Source organism: Chrysemys picta, chromosome 20 (assembly GCF_011386835.1).
Source record: "Chrysemys picta bellii isolate R12L10 chromosome 20, ASM1138683v2, whole genome shotgun sequence".
NCBI classification, from domain to species: Eukaryota; Metazoa; Chordata; order Testudines; family Emydidae; genus Chrysemys; species Chrysemys picta.
The window spans coordinates 15154688-15171487 of record NC_088810.1 but is presented as its reverse complement, the minus strand read 5'-3'; the positions used below and the strand labels follow the sequence as shown (position 1 = coordinate 15171487).

Sequence of the window (16800 nt, the reverse complement as noted above, 5' to 3'; positions counted from 1 at the left end):
GGCCGGCGCGCTAGGCCAGAACCGGGGCCGGACTAGGCCGTGCCTCCCCGGAGCCCTTCTCGTGCCCCCCGCCACCCCGGGTTACCTGGTGCTGCCTGCCCGCCCCTGCTTCTTTTCAGACTTCCCGCGAACCTCTGATTTGCGGGAAGCAGGGGAGGGGGAGGAGCAGGGGGCGGAGTATTCAGGGGACGGGAGGAGGGGGAAGTGAGCTGGGGACAGGGTGGAGAGCTCCGGCGTGGGGCCCTCTTAGTGCAAGGCCCAATTCAGCTGAATCGGCCTAAAGCCGGCTCTGCTGGGCAGGGATTACCAGGGGTGAGCCCGGTTGTATTGCTCTGTACAGTTGACATGGGAGCGGGATTCTCCCATGGAGTGGGGAGAAGGGCCGATGCGCTTGCAACTCCTCTCCGCAGGCGTCTGTGCTCTATTCCTTCCCCCTTCATTTCCCCATTCAACAGATCCCCCACCCCACCGAGACAGACATGGAGGACAGAGTCAGAGAGATCGCCACCACCTTTATTCGGGGAATTTAGACAGCCCATCATGTACAATCAGGTTCTGCCAATGGGGGAGAGGGGGAAAAAATAAAATCACATCACGGAGTTGATAGCTGCCAGTGTTGCCTGGGCAATCACTTCTGCCCCAGCTCCCCCTGGCAAGCCGGGTACACAGAGGGCCCCGCTGGGCAGCACCCTACCAGGATTCGGAAGCAGCCGGCAGGGTTTTCACAAGCCGCTCCGAAAGAGTCTGCATTCTTAAGCTTAGCCAGGTCCAAGTTGAGCCGCCCCCTTAGAATGCACTGTTCCCCCCTGTCACCCTGGCAGCTGGCAGAGAGAAAGGTACAGATCTGAGTTAATTAATGCCGGGTGTTTATTAGAGTTGGGAGGAGGGAGAGGAGAGACAGCCGTGTGCAGGTGGCAATTTATTCTGTGTTAGCTTCCGTCCAGGGGGCTCAGTGCAGATGCCTTTAAGGAGGTGTTTGGAGAAATGCAGTGGGGGAGCTCACAGGCACGTACTGCATGGGGCCTGGAGGGTAGCTGAAAGCAAATCCATCTGGGCAGTGTAAATTCCTGACAGATCTTCAGTACCTGGGAGGCCTGCACTGGTCTCCCATTATTCAGAGGGGATCGGTGGTCAGAGGAGACTGACTTGTAGTAGAGAGAGAACCGGATGCAGCAAGCTGGCACCGGGGACCAGGGCAGTGACTGTGCTGGCACACTAGGTCTAGAGTTTGGGTCTCAGGAAGGGGACGTGCAACGCACGCTCAGCCGCTGGACAGGGAGTTAGACAGCAGCTGCTCTAGCAGAGACAGCCACTGGCAGGGCACCGGCCTTTAGGAGAAAGCTCTTGCCAGCTGAAACCAGAGCCGAGGGGAGTGAGTGTGAGAAAAGGAACAGAGAGTTCAGTACAGGCCTGGCTCCCCCTTTCAGCAGCACCAGTGAGTATGCGAGAGTGCTGCTAATACACTACAAACACTAACCTGCTCATCTACGCTGAAGGAACTGCAGCGAGATCTCCCCAGCTCCACCTCCCCTCGCTGCCCACCTGGGCTGCCTCAGTCACTAACAGCCTGTGCGCAGGGGAGGCAGAGACCAGCCCAAGGGTTAGCTCAGCTACTGCCGGACTCCCTAGAACCAGCAGTAAGACCCCCCCCAGCCCTGCCTGTCTTAGGGGATCGGACACAGCAGGAAGAGGCTTGGATCTGTATCTCTTGGGCCAAGGGGGCTGGTTATTCCTTTGAACGAGGATTAGATTTCAGACCACACAGTCAAAAGGCAACTGGCCCGCCGTCCCGTGAGGGAGCCCTGAACAGCTGGGGCTGCTCCACCAGGACTCCAGCACCCCAGAGGCTAATTATAAAGAATGAAAGCACCAGTTTGGGGAACTCCTAGCTCAGAGGTACCGGAGAGGAACCACATGGTCAGAGCGCTCCAGGCGTCTCTGCAGGGCGCACTCTCTCATCAACTGGCATCTCGTTAGACTTTCTGAAAGTCACAGACTGAGGCCATCCTATCTGGATTTTTAATTATATGTTAATGAACCTGGCATGCTCTAGGCACTGCAGCATTTCCAGGGGGCTATCCCCCCAACCTACACCCATCACCCCTTCCAACTGGTCGGCTGGCGCGGGTGGCGATCACATGATCCGACACTGGTCGCCGCCGGCGCTGGCTGTGTCTGACAGGTTGAGTCCATCGAGGTCAAAGTTCAGCCCAGGTGGCTGGGGAAAGAAGAGGGAAAGGGTTAGCACGTGGGAAGGCACAACACGGCCACCCGCTGTCCGGCTTTGGTGCAACTGGGCCGGAGCCTCTGGCTGTGAGCCTAGTGCTACAAAAGGTGCTGGGCAGACGGCAAGTGGGCGAGATGTTAGAACCCAGGAGCCCTCGTCTGGCACTTTTCTCCCAGCTCTGCTGCCGGCTCAGTGCAAGACTACTCCTGCTCACGTCGCTTCTGTGGCTCCACCTCCTTTCACCCCATGGGGGAGGGGGGGATCCGAGAGTAATACTTATGTACCTGGGAGCTACCAGGCCTAACCTGATGGGCACCTGGACGGAAGAGGCTTTATCCATACAGCAGGTGTGACCTGGGCAACGGCACTACAAGCTCCCCATGCACACCTGCACCCGCATCAGCTGAAGTCCTCATCCCACCTAGGTACCAACTGTAAGGGTCTAACCCCCATCTGTAGCCTGTCTTGGCCTACAGCCAACCATGAGCTAGACAGACATGACGTCAGAGAGCGGGGCAGATGGACCAGCTGGGGGTGGGGGTCAGCACCGTGCCCAGGTTGCACAGCAGGGAGATGGCCCAGTGCGGACGTCAGTTACATTCCCACTGTAATGGAAATCCTGATGCCCCCCTTCTCCAGCCAGGGGCATCCAGGTTGGGTTGCCTCCTTGTGTCACACTGGTTGTCTAGCTGCCCAGGGCACACGCTGTCCAGCAAGGCACCGTTACGGCCTCAAGCCACCCCCCTCTGCCTCCCTTCCATCCCAGCACCATGGTAGCGTTCCACCCCACATTGGTACTGGGCCTTTATGGGTCTGCCTGCCTACAGGAAGTTACTCATTACTCATATTCAAGTGGGCTGGGTGCTGTGCAAACACTGACACCATCCTTCACAATTGTCTTACAAGCTAAATAGACACAGGGTGGGAGGGGAAACTGAGGCACGGAGCCAGGAAGGGACCTGTCCAAGGTCGCACAGCAGGTGGCAGAGCCAGGAACAGAACCCAGCTCCCCTGGCTCCCTATCCGCTAGGCCACACTGCCTCTTAGCAAGAACTGTCAGGAGTACAGCTTTAGTGACTACAGAGGATCTCTGGCCACTGAGCAGAGTGGACCTGTGTTTTAATAAAGGGTTAACGTTTGTCAGATGGGAGCGTGAGAGACCCTGCTTCGCAGAACAGCTTCCCCCCAACCTCTTCTGTTCCTGCAGCCTCCCTTTGTGCTGCACTTATTCCTCCAGCAGAGGTGAGCAAGCTGACAGCCGTCCCTCCCTCCTGCACCCAAGCGGGGTGACCTTTAGCTCGGTGCCTGGCCTGGCTCCCCTCCCAGACTTGCTGCTCTGCAGCCTGCTAGCCAGGGTCCACTGCTGACGTCCCGCGCTGGGAGCCGCCCAGCAAGGCACTTCCATGGCCCTCTCCTTTAGTTGGCAGAAACCCAGCAGCGACACACACACGCCTCTGCCCCCAGCAGAGCTGCTAATGTGCCATCAGGAGAGAAGTTGCACCTCCCAAAAGCCATCTGGGGTGCCAATGACACAGCAGCTCTGCCTGCAGATCGGGATGTCGCCACCTTACCCTGCAGAGACATTGCAAGGCGGTGCCTGCAAAGTGCTCCGGGATGCTACCAATGTGAAGATCAATAAAGCATTTCATGCCGTTAATCGTTGCTGTGCTGTCAGACTGAGAGTTCAGCAGCTCCTCCTGCTTAAGCTCCTTGGCCAAGTCGGTTAGGGGAGGAGTGTGGAAAAACCAGCCAGCTCTCCGCCCTCTGAGCACCAGGCCACAGGACACGCCCATCTCCTCAGGCGAGAAGGGTGTGTGGGAGGGGGAGTCAGAACAGTGACTCTATCCCTGGCCCGTAACAGTGGCCCTACATCACAGTCTGGGCAGTGCAGTGCGAGAGGCAACTGGACTGGGCACTTACATGGTGACATTTACCTTCCAGCAATTCTGCTGGCTTCCTCTAGACCTTCCCACATCAGGTGGCTGGGTTAAAGCTGTCCTGACAACCCCAAGCCTCTGCAATCCAGGGGTGCCGGGTAATTTCTAGTGCACTGATAGGGAGATCCTCAGGGATCCTCTCCTGCACCCCTTCTCCCACCCCACGGAGTAAGACTAGCAGCTATCCACGAGGCATGGCCAAAGAATTCAATGGGAATTGCTCCCTTCCTGGGGGTGGGGGAAGGAAGCAGACCTCAGCAGGACAGTTTCAGTATTGGGAGCCTGAAGCTTCAGCCATATGATCCAAGGGCAGGGGGCAAAGTCCCATCCAATCACAGCATAACATGCCAAGATCCCATGGATTTTATGCAAACAGAGAAAGAGACAAGCCAAGTAGGTATTTCCCCAGCCAGTTCTCCACCTGCGCTGCTTGCCCCTGGAGAACTCTGGGGAATTAACAGCTAAGCAGAGAGGGGCCCAAGGAGCAAAGCTCAGATCCGGATCCACATGGACCCGAAGGTTTTGCTTTTCAGACAGGAGCGGTGGTGTCACGTCTCAGCCCAGCTGCTAAGTGCTACGCTTACAAATGGGCAGACTGAGATGCATTCTGTTCTGATCCCCGGGAATGCACTCCTACGGCAGCCTTGGAGTCCTACTGCAGTAAAGCCACAAGCTCACTGCTTCCTCGCTCTGGATGCCAGAGATCCTGACGCTTGGCACCCAGCCCACTGGGCACGGGCTCAGCAACAAGGCCTGGCATGAGAGCATCGTCCAAACAGCCTGGGCCAGCCTTGCCCCCAAATCCTCTCCCAAGAACCCACATCACCCCGTGTGGATCTGGGAGCAAAACAGGCAATGGACAAAGTAATGTCTATTGCGCCAGGTAGATTACGGGCAAGAAACTGACAAAGGGTATAGGGGCAGATCCATGGGATCTCAGAACCAGAGTCTTTCTAAGCGTGTCACAGGTGCACATCGGAGGATTTCAAGGCAAAAGCACCACCCCCTTCACCTGCAATAAATGAGACTCTCCATCTTCCAGCAGTGTAGCACCCATGACAACTGAGCAGTTCTCATTTGAGCCAGCAGAGGGCAGCGGCACACCAGCTAGCTGATTATAGCACCGTCCCTGTTTTGGAGGGCTAAACTGAGCCACGGACAGGTTAAGAGGGTCTCACAGTCAGCGAGAACCTGGAATAGGACTCCTGGGTCCTATTTCTGTCATACGTCCTTCCCCAAAGGAATTCCAGGTCTCCTAGGAGAGGGACAAGGTGCTAGCCCCCAGAGTTTTATGCTGCCTAGACAAGAGCTACAGCATTAGACCAAACGGCAACAAAGGCAGGCAGGGGGACAAGCAGTTAAGGGGTTAAAGATTACATGGCTTGTGGAACATAATTCCCCACTCCCTCTACCCCCACCGAGGCTGCAGCTCCATGGTCAGTGAAGGGTTAAGAGCAGCCTAATCTCAGGCAATTTATTGTGCCAGCGAACAGCTCCTAGCGATTGTTTTTCCACCCAGCGTCAGCTGCTCTGTAATGCCCAGTTAAGGGGAAGAGCCAGGGGCTGATTCATGGCTGTTTTGGAAGTCGTAGACATTTCGAAATGTCACTGCGCCTGCCGCTCTCGCAAACAGATTGTTTTGGCTCCTGGGCTCCGTTAGTGCTAGGGCCTGCCAGTGAACAGAGCTCAGTCCCACAGATGGCATTCCACAGGGGGCCTCTTTTCCTACCCCCCAAAGTATCACTGGCAACAGGAAGAGACTCGGAGCAAGATGACAGATGAGCACATGATCAGAATCCAGGAGGACACGTGTTCTCCCCATCCCCACCCCTCTCGTTAAGCCCTCGTATGCGAGAATGTGCCCCAGGCAGAAACTTCCCCGGTGGGAAGGCTGCAGGGAAAGTGATTGTCCCAGCACCTGGGGAAGACCAGCAAACTGCACAGCTAGAGAGCAGGGGAGAGCCAGCGATCCCAAGCCACTCCAGAATGGCCATGGCCTGGTCTACACACACCTTTCATACCAGTACAACGATGCCAGTTAAATGTGTGGGATTTTTACAAATACAGTGATACCGGGACAGCCCCTAGTGGAGACGTCTGGTCTACAGGTGCCTTACACTGGAATAGTTTATTCCCCTTCCCTTCTGGGCATAACCTACGCTGGGATAAGCACCTTTATACTGATCTAATTGCATCCGCACTACAGCTTGTGTGCGGACAAGCCTGTAGCAGCCTCCCAGGAGCAGGAGCTCCAAGAACACTGCAGTGGGGCTGGAAACTCGTTCATCTGCTCCGAGGATGTTCCAGAGCTCCCCCACTGCCAGACTAGTGTCAGCACTGGCACGAACGGTGAGAGCACGAGCACAGACCGGCTGCCAACGTTTCTACCAGCTTGCCCCGACAACGCTGCGGAAGAGCAGAGCGACCACTCTGAGGGACATTGCAGGTGCTAGACCAGCAGTAGGAGAATGGTCCAACATGCCCAGTGCAGAGACACCTAGGAGCATTGTAAGGACCCAGCTCTGGCAAGGGAGAGCTTGTCCCATGCATATAGCCCCTCACAGCCGTACACCCCAGGCATGTCCCAGGCACCAGCTGTGAGACCAGGGACAGGGTCTATAGCTCAGATCTACCTGGGCCAGGCTTGGCTACGACAGATTCTGCCCAGTGTGGGTAGAAAGCCACAAACGTTGCACTGGCCCTGGATCAGCCACCTCTAGCCCCAGCCCGCAGTGCAGAGCCTTGGAGATGGACTTGCCCCAGAGGCCTGCTCCCAGCTGCAGAGCCTGGCCCTCTGGGAGAGGCTTGCCAATGCACAGGCACAATGGCAGTGAGGCAGCGGAGCAGTCTGGTCAGGAACATTCCTGCTGGCTGCACGGAGAAGCAGAAATCGAACGCTACGTGCAATTGAGGCCCCGGAACCGTTTCCCAGGTCCCAGGTCAGTGCTGGCCCCGCATGGCATCCCAACAGGTAGATCTCGAAGCACCTCACTAGCTTATTATCCCTGAGTGTCTGGCCCAAGTTCACAGAGGGGGGTATTGAACCTGGGTCTCCCACATCCCAGGCTTGTGCTCTAACCACTGAACTATCCCCAGCTACTCACCCGCTCTAGCAGAGGCATAAGTCTGAGTAAGGTGCACAGACAAGCAGCATCTGATGGATTTGCTCAGGAAGATTTTTCCTTTTAAAATCCAACTTCACTGTTCTCCTGGGCAGACCCACCTGATCCTTTCCTTTGGCTGGAACCAGCCAGCATGGGAATCAGCACCACTAGGTGACAAAGGGTTACACCTGACTAATTAGGCCTCTGCCGGTCAGTAGAGCAGCTGACTGCAGAATTAGACCCCGGGAGCACCTGATCAAAGCCCTCCAGACATTAATGAAGCCACACAAGTCCCTTTCTTCCCAGAACCAGTATTACCCCCATTTTACCCTGGTCACAGCACACTGGTGTCAGAGCCAGGAGTCAAACCAGCACACAGAACTGAGTGCGGATTCTAGCCGCTAGAGAGCTCTCCTTGCTGGGAATATGCAGCGGCCACAAGGTTTCCTGTATGATCTGTATCCCATCAAGACACTGCTTGATCCCATTGGGAAAGTCAGTCCTTCCACGTCCCCACCAGCCCAAAGGCACTCAGCACTGATCTAGTCGGTAGCAAGGAGGTGCTGCCTTCTGTTGCTAGATACCAACCAATGGAAAGAAGAATAGTGGAGCAGCTAGAGACAAGGTCCAGGGTTACCTGACAGCTCTACCATCTCCCAGCAGACTCCTAGCTGAGCCTGCAGATTAGAGGCCCAATCCCTCCAGGTGCAGAAGGCTCTAAATTCCCACTTGACTGCAGTGGGGACTAAGGGTGCCGAGACCAGGGCTGGGAATCAGGCCGTGTCTACAGGAGGAACGTACGTCCCACACTCACCGACTCTCCGGCCAGCTCCTTGGGAGGATGCCCCAGGTCCTGGAGCTGGAAAAGAGACAAGAGCATTAAGGAAGAGTAGCTCCAAGCAGCATGTGTCCAGCTGGACAGCACAGCGTGAGGGGGGTGACTCAGGAAAGGCAAAGCCTTGCCTCTCAGTGGCTGGATCCTGGCCCAGCAGAGGTCAGGAATGAGCTGGGTTGTCACCAACAGTGCTTCTGTGGCCTGAGTGACGCGAGTCTGGGCTCTCAGCCTGGTTCCTAGCGGACTGATGCTCTCAAAAGCCACCATCCCAGTTGACAGGCCAGGGACCCCTCAGCAGAGCCCACGGCTGGAAAGGGAGCGCAGGCCCCCAGAGGTAGGCTCTACAAGAGGACAGCTGCTCACCTGCTGCATGAGATCCAACACCATTTCAAAGCGAGCTTTCTGCTCGGCGTCACTGTCCGTAGCCTGCTCAGCCTCGAACTGCTGGCAGATTTTACCCATGATGCTGTGCTGCTCCTGGTACTTTTCAAACTGCTCTTCAGGCAGGGAGTCGCGGTGGCTGCGCAGCCACTCAGGATACTAGGAGCAAAGGACATGGAGATATGGTGACCCTCGAGGCGGAGACGGGGTCGTGCCACTCTGCCAGCTCCCAGCCGCTTACTTTTTCCGTGATCTCTTTGAGGGAGGGGTAGAGCACATCCTTGGACAGGAGATTCTGCATGATGCTTTGCATGATGGGTAAGATATTCCCCTCACCGTCGCCTTCTTCCAGGCCCAGGCCATCCATGGCTTTTGCCAGCTCTTCCTCCGACATGTTGGAGTTCTGGGGAGGGAAACCAAACCCCACAAATGAGGAGATTTGCATCCACCACATCACAGGGGTCAGAAAGAGTGCAGGCAACCGGCCCAAGGACTAGAGCGCAGAGAACGTCCCTGGGAGAGGGAGGAGCGCCCCCTCCTGTGCCACCATCAATACAAGTGAACGCTCTCCTGTGGTGCAGAAGCCAGATTGTTGTGCCCCAAACACCTTTGCAACCTGCTGCTTCCTCCTCTGGCAACTTTCAAGCTATTTCCCTTCAGGATCTCGAACCCAGAGGAGTCAGGGTCTGGACCGGAAGTCACCTCATCTGAGCTGGGTCAGAACATGACCAAGCTCTGGAAATCTGAGCGGATGCTTTACCTGTAAGTCGTTGGCATTCTTAGCCAAGCCGCTGAGCGTCTCTTTCAGACAGGAGGTGAACTCTTGTTGGGATGTTGTGTCACTTCCTGTGGAGATCGGGGGAGAGATGCTAGATCAGACAAATACCCATGTTATTAAACAGGTTAAATTACGGTTCCAAGTTATTAGTGCTTCTATGTCTGCAACAGAGAGAATTTCCAATAGCAGAGACGGGACTGCGGACCCAGACTACCTTCGTAATAACAATACTTCGCTTTCTCTGCTGCTCTTTTAATCCACAGACCTCAGAGAGCTTCTCATAAGGTGCCTCAGGATTATCACACCCAATTCTGCAGACAGAGAGAGAGGATATGACTTACCCAGGTCACAGAGCAAGGCAGAAATGGCAGAACTAGGCCCTCCAGATTCTCAGGTGCACTTGGTGCAGTGACCAAGAGACCATGGTGCCTTGCTGACCAGATGTGTGCTGCTCCTTGGAAATGAGGGCAAATCTCTATACCCTCAGATCTGCAAGGCGGACTCTGGTCTCCCTGCACGTCTGGAGCGAGTCGGAGTCTCAAGCCCCTGACAGTCACTGGGAAGAGGCTGCTTGGGGCTGTGGACAACATGCTCAGCTCTGGGCAAACTCTCTTCTGCCCTTCGATTAGGAACGTGAAGAGGGCATGGGTCAGGGACAAGATTTACAGACAGAGGAAACCCAAACTCTCCTGCAGCCCGTGCTCCTCTGCACCTGAGCCCACGGCCCGGACATGATAGGAAGCTTTGTTTAAAGAAGACAGATTTGCTTTGCATGGGATTTTTTGCTCTCTTTAAATGCTTGTAAGGGCTGGTCTACACTAGAAAAGTTACACCAGTATAACAATGTTGGTTGGGGGTGATTTTGTACCCATCAAGTTACACCAACACAACCCCTGCATGGACTCAGTTATACGTACACAAGGGTATCTTATACAAGGACAGCTGATTTTGCATCCTGAACTGGAATAAGCTATACTTATATAAGCATTTAAACCAGTATAACTGCAACGACCCTAGAGGGTTTTTTGTTTTGTTTTTTGCCGCTTTAGCTCAGTGGTTTGCGCATTGGCCTGCCAAACCCAGGGTTGTGAGTTCAATCCTTGAGGGGGCCATTTAGGGATCTGGGGCAAAAATCTGTCTGGGGATTGGTCCTGCTTTGAGCAGGGGGTTGGACTAGATGACCTCCTGAGGTCCCTTCCAACCCTGACATTCTATGATCTGTATGAGTATGAGGTAAAGTGTACACTACAAACTTTTGCTGGCATCACTGTGACCCACATAACAGTGCTGGCAAAAGCATCTAGGTAGATATAGTCACGCTGGTAAAAGCATGTTGATGGTGGAATAACCTATACCATGAAAAGCAGAGGTTTGCCAGGACAAGCGGCATCCACACTAGGAGCGCTTTGCCAGTGCAGCTATGCTAGTGTAGACCTAGCCAAATTAAAGTGGTAAAAGTTTTCTACTGCAGCTATGCCCTAAGCTTTTAGCATCTCTGTAAGGCTTCGAAGTGAACAAACTGCATCTCAGTATGGTGTGCCCTGACTGCATGTTTTCTACTACCATTATTCCTGGTCCTCTCTGCCATGACAGCCAGCCAGCATCACTAAGTGAAGTGGTAGTCGTTTGATTTTTTTTTTTTTTTTTAATGCTCCATTTTAATACCTTGCTCTCCTGGTGCTATTTGTGATCAGAAGGAGTTGGGTTTAGAAGCACACCTTAGGGACGGATTCAAACAGATTCTTTGTTGCAGGGGTAGGTAATCTGAGTCTGCACAATAAAAGAAGGGGTCTGTAAGTCGTTCTTTAAAGAGGGAATCTCATTCACAGAAATCATGGAGATGGGTTACACAGGCCAGTCAATGAAACTGACAGCTGGCAAATCCAAAACTGATTAAAGGAAACTTTTTTTCACATGAGCCATGGATACTTGGTAGCAGTGAGTTCCACTGGCTATCACGGAGGCCAAGAGTTTAGGGAGAATCAGAGAGGATACGACTTTATATGGAAAATGAGTATAGCCAGTGTTAGACTAGTAAATATTAAAAAAGAACATTTTGCAAGGGCTATTCACCCTCTGCACAAGCCAGCACTGACTATTGGGATAAGGAGCTAGCTGTGCATGGGACAGGCTGTCCCACAATTGCTAGATTTCTTGCACCTTCCTCTGAAGCAGCTGATACCAACCACTGTTGGAAACATACACTGCACCTGATGGCCCCCAGGTCGGGCCACTCCCATGTTCCTAACCCAAGGCCCCAAACTGTCCCTTGGTTTCATATATTTCACTCTGCAAAAAAACTGGTGCAAGTTTGCCCCCTCAATGGCAGCCTGAGGGGGTCAAGGGCTGATGGGGTTATGGAGCCAGAACTCTTCTCTTCCCATTCTGGTCAGGGTGGATGTACCTTAGTGGGGCAGCACATGAGATGCTTGAGTAGCCACTGCCTGTGCTGGACAATCAATACTACAGTAAGCTTTACAATGGTCTCCTGAAGTCCGTCATCCGATGGTGTCTCAGCCCACCAAACGGGAGTTAAGTCCCTCAGCGCCACGGAGAGGTAGCAAGGTATCACATGGAGAAGCAACTGTCCTGTGGCCACCCAACGAGCCAGTGACAGAAACCAGGAGTCCTGACTCCCAGGCCTCTGTGCTAACCCACTGGGCAGCTAACTCCCCTAATGTTAAATCCAGGTAGCTCCCCCTCCAGCAGAATCAATGCCACACAAAGGGTAACAGTGCCACATCCGCTCCTCACCAACTCTGCCGGCTGCCTCTGACAGCTTCTGGAACTGCTCCACCAGGTGGGGTTCTTCTTCAGCCAGCTCCTTCATGGCCTTCTCAAACTCCGCTGTGGCCTGCGACGCCAGCTCGCTGTCAAACAGGTCCTGGAAGAACTTCTCCTGAGAGGCAAAGAGGGAGTGCTGGAAGGAAGCAAGCAAACCATGGTATCACAGAGCTCTGTGCCCCACTCGGAACAAAATCTTCCCACAGGGACCATGAGATGCACATGGGTGTTCCCTGGGCAACTGGACAGGACCAAAGCCCAGGAAGGACCACAAGCCAATTCCAGTGCTGATCCAAGCTTGCCAAGTCTGTGAAACGGAGCTGAGTCTCCTGAGAACAGGTTCCTGCACAATTGCCGTTCTGCTCCCAGAAATGGGGAACACAGACACAGCAAGAACAAAGACTTGTAAAAACAGAATAAATTAAAGCATTCAAAGTGTTCAGGCTGGGTTCAAATTTGAGGTAGAGATTTGGACCTTTCTACAGGCAGAGACGTTGTAACCCATATGCATCCTGGGTGTGGTGTTCTGTCCCATCTAGTGGCACCGAGACCACTCAGAGAGATTATGAGTCTTCTCTACAGCCTTAGCTAACAGCCATATGACTTTTAGCTCATGCAGTAGAGGCTCAAGCATTTAGCTCCAGAGATCCCAGGTTCAATTCTGCCCGCCGACGACCGGGATCTGTCGGTGTTACACTCACACAGCAAGTCAGTGACGAAGCCAGGAGTTCTGACTCCCAGATCCAGCTCTAGTCATTAAAACTTCTCCAAAAACGTGGCCCCCACTACAGCTGCATCTGGGCAAGTCACAACAATCAGAAACAGTGACCTTTGCAACGAACGGTCCCAGACTAGCCCAATCCCCACCACCTCCATCCACTAGGAGTGCCCTTCCAGCTACTGAGCTGGACTGAACAGATGCAGCTTCCACTGTGTCCTGACCAAGCCACAGGAAGCGTGAATTCCAGAGACAAAGGGCTGGACCCCGAACAACCCTGCCACATGGCTCCCAAGGCCTGATTCTGTGGACAGGCAGCAAGAATATTCTGGCCAATCACAACCGCAGCGGCAGGGATCAAGGACAGGCAGTTCCTGAGACAGCAGAGTGCCTGGCCACATGACCAAGCCACTCTACTCATCCCCAAGAGAGACCAGCAGTCAAAGCTACAGCCCTGATTAGCCAGCATATTTGGGAGGAAGGCTTGGCGGGAGAATGGGACGCCAAGAATCCCCAGACAAGAGCCCTGCCCACAAGAGCAAGGAACTCTACCAGATCTGTAAAGCAAGGGGAACTTCTCCCCATACCCTCTCCACCCTGCACTCAAATGGACTTTCCGAGCTCATACTTGGGCTGCATCGCCTGGTGACGTCTCAGAACTGCAGGCATCCCCCACTCCAGCAGCAGGGGGCGGCGGTGGGACCGGTTTGGTCTTCTCAAAATCACCGAGTGCACCTTAAAGACAGAAGCAGGGAGAGTTCACTTGAGTGGCTATAACCATGCAGGCCCCAGAAGAGGGGGGAGACAGGAGGGGTTACACGAAGCCTGCTAGGAAGCCAAGGCAGCCAGCCCAGGGGAAGCCATGCACACTGTGATAAGGAGAAAGTCTTTAAGATGCTCATGCTGCAGTGAGGGTCTGTCTACACAGCATTTTGGAGCCAGCCTCCCAGGCTGGGTTGACAGACTTGGGTTAGCAGGGCTCACCCTAGCGCTCTAAAAACAGCTGTGTAGACAGCTGTCAGCCCAGGCTGGGAGGCTCGCTCCAAAACGCTGTGTAGAAACACGCTAAGCGGCCTCTGACAGCTTATACTGAGTCATCCTTTATTGTTAAAGCCATTGGCTTGCCAGCCACCACCCTCACGGCACAGAACATTCCAAATCCTAGAGTTGCTGCAGATGAGGGTGGAGAGAGATGAACGTCCAGTTCTCATCCGACGCTCGGTACTTGAATTTACGCCCACAGCTGCATGGCAACATGGCCATGATCCCTGCAAACCCAGCTTTGTGGGGCAAGTCCCCCACCCTCCGGGCTTAAGCTGATGCACTGACCACAAGGCGCCAAGCTGAGGGATGGTTAAAGGGACCCAATGAGGTTAAATTTAACCCAACGTTCAGATGTTGTGAAAGATGATTTAAAAAAAATAAAATCTAAGCGCTAGTGAAATGTTTAAAGTTCATTTTAAAAAAGTGATTTCTGTTTCAACCAAGCTGTGCGGCACGAGGCTGGCACCAGAAAACCTCAAAGGAAATCGGTCAGAAACTCACGATGAACCAGAAGTCCACCTGACTGGTTTGCATCGATATTCAAACTGAGAGAACATCAACAAGGAGCACAAAGAACGAGAAGGAAGGCTCCAGTCCCGAAAGCACGTTTAGCTTCACCACTGGCTACTGACTTGAGCAAAAGGGGAGCAGGACTATGAACGAAGCCACCAGATATTCAGTGTTTGCAGAACTGGGCCCTAAATTCTTAGCATTCATTCAGTTTAGCGATCGGAGATGTTACTATCTAGTTGAGAAAACTTTTTAGTACTATTCTGTAGTGTGACAGTGTCCCTTTAAGGATTCAGATTCCTGTAACATAGCAATCTGGGTCCAGTCTTAGATCTTGTTGCAAACATAAGGAAAGTTAGTGAACTGACTGTTACAGCGTGATCCCGGCTGACTAAGAATTATCCAGATCCTACTATTTGTTACCTTGTTTCCCCCATCACAAATTTGTCTCATCCATACTCTATGCCTTGGCTTTTGGGTGTAAGCTCTGTGGGGCTGGGACTGCCATTTCTTATACACAGCACCTAGGACAATGGGGCTCGGTCTGGTTAGCCTCTGGGCCCTACTGCAATATAAAATAAACCACCCCCACCAATGCCAACAAGAAAGATCAGTTCATCCACTGAAATGCCACTGCCTCTGGGGTGAAGCTTAGCAGCTGTTTAACAGCCACATAAATAAATTTAAGACAAATGAGGGACAAAATATCTTGTATTTAAATGAAGCCACAAGGAAATCTGAGCTGACACTCTGTAATCATCTAAGCAGCAACTCAGCCCCAATAGAGTTAATGGCCAGGCTCTTGTGAAAATGCCAGGGAGTCCATAACAAGCCCAGATGGCTGGGAACTTTCACCTCTCTTCCAGAAATCACATCCCTCTGACCAGCCCTTTCCAACCCTTGCACTGGGTGCGGGAGAACTGGGAAGAGGGTCACACACTGAATCTTCCCTGAAGTCTCCCAAACTCAGTTACTGACCCAGGCCAATTTGGCAGCTGGAGAGAGCCAAGCGGGTCAAAGACCAGCTGTTGTCAACAGATCCTCCTCGTCAGCGGAAAACTCCTACCCCGACTAATGCCAGGGCCCAGATCAGGCTCCTATAGCCCCGAGGAATCACTGTTATTTCTACCCCAATAGCCCCCAGTTAGGGGTCAGGGCCCCAATTCAGCCCATGTTAGGCCCTTGTTATGTCCTAGATGAAGTTTATTGACCAGTTTTACACACCTCCTCCCCCCAGGGTCTCCCGCTGTTTTAGCTGATGGGCCCCCCGGCAGCACCCCTGAAATCCCAGCCCCAGGGCAAGGAGCACCCCTGGGGCAACGAAGGGCGCAGCAGGGGACCCACCCCAGCCTCACCGGCTCCTCCAGCCACTGCCGGGGGCGAGGGGGGGGGGGGGGGTTTGAGCCCCTCGGGCCTTGCTGGCTGCGAGCACAAGCGAGGCGGGGAGTCTCACGGGGCTCAGGCATTGGGGACAGGGACCCCCAAGGCCCCTCTAGACACCGCCCTGTCCTGCGACGGGGTCCCCAAAGGAGGGAAGCCCCCTCCCCCATATGGCCCCCCCAGGCCTTGCCCCCCGCCAGGATCCCGGCCCCGGCCCCCTTACTGTCCAGCAGCTCGTCCAGCTCCCGGTCCGGGCCCGCCTGCCCGGCGCCCGCCGCCGCCATCTTCCACTGCCGCCCGGCCCGGCCCGCCTCCTGCCGGCGCGGGGCGGAGCTGATCGGCCCGGATCGATCCGCCCTGTGGGGCGGGCCCGGCCGCCGCCGCCAGCTTTAAAGGGCGGGGGCCGGAGTCTCGTCAGCGCTGTGCAGCGCCTGCCACCGCCCCCCGCCCCCCACGGCACGGCCTGGTTTCCCCCCATCTACCCCCACCAGGGCCACCCCCCCCCCCCCCAGGCCTGGCTCCCCTTAACTACCCCTGCCAGGATCCGCCCCCTCTTATGGCCTGGCCCCCCCTCACCTGCCCCCTCTTATGGCCTGGCACCCCCGATCAGGCCTGACACTCTCCTGCTAGGGTCTGTCAACCCCCTTAGGATCTGGCACTCTCACCTGCCCCTGCCAGGGCCTGGCACCCTATTTAGGGCCTGGCATTCCCCATCTGTCCCCACCAGGGCCTGGCACCTCCCCTTAGAGCCTGCCCCCCCCCCTGTCCCCTTAGGGCTTGGCACCCATTCACACCAGGCCTGGCACCCTCCTCCCCCTTTTGCCAGGGTCAGACACAGAACCTGCCCCCTTCCAGCAGAGGGCATTGTGGCTCTGGGCTCCCCATGTCCTCTGCCAGCTGGAGCCCAGGGGCACCATAGTGATGTCCTGCTGCCCCTGACACCCCTGCACCTAGGGGGTTTGGAGGTGGGGGTGGGAGTTAACTCCCCTCATGAACGGTGCTGCTGGGCTCAGGAACAAGAAGGTCCTGCCATTTGGCTCTTTAGCGTTTCTATAAAAAGTGTTTATTCTGCTAAGAACTGTTCAGCAAAGGGGCAGCGCAT

General features: G+C 54.6%; 1 protein-coding gene across 3 annotated transcripts; it reads right to left on the bottom strand.

The window, feature by feature from the left end:
* Window positions 1-499: 499 nt before the first annotated feature.
* PEX19 (peroxisomal biogenesis factor 19) lies at window positions 500-16075 on the bottom strand. 3 transcript variants are annotated; one of them, XM_008170357.4, is made up of 8 exons: window positions 15922-16075; window positions 13393-13499; window positions 12017-12182; window positions 9245-9330; window positions 8726-8887; window positions 8467-8643; window positions 8083-8127; window positions 500-2218 (listed from the first exon to the last, which is right to left on the bottom strand). In XM_008170357.4, exons 1-8 carry the CDS (start codon window positions 15980-15982, stop codon window positions 2135-2137), a joined length of 888 nt encoding a protein of 295 aa, XP_008168579.1. In that variant the 5' UTR covers window positions 15983-16075; the 3' UTR covers window positions 500-2134. The 3 variants fall into 3 exon arrangements, with proteins under 3 accessions (XP_008168579.1, XP_008168580.1, XP_042699319.1); XM_008170358.4 differs by having other exon boundaries at window positions 12017-12161; XM_042843385.2 differs by lacking the exon at window positions 13393-13499 and having other exon boundaries at window positions 15922-16012.
* Between the last annotated feature and the right edge of the window lie 725 nt (window positions 16076-16800).

Excerpts from the sequence above, each read along its gene's own strand:
- PEX19 (XM_008170357.4), bottom strand. The coding sequence starts at position 15,982 with ATGGCGGCGGCGGGCGCCGGGCAGGCGGGCCCGGACCGGGAGCTGGAC. Across the intron at positions 9,331-12,016 it reads AGAGGCAGCCGGCAGAGTTG|GAAGTGACACAACATCCCAA; the intron begins GTGAGGAGCGGA and ends CGATCTCCACAG. Across the intron at positions 8,128-8,466 it reads TGTTGGATCTCATGCAGCAG|CTCCAGGACCTGGGGCATCC; the intron begins GTGAGCAGCTGT and ends TCTCTTTTCCAG.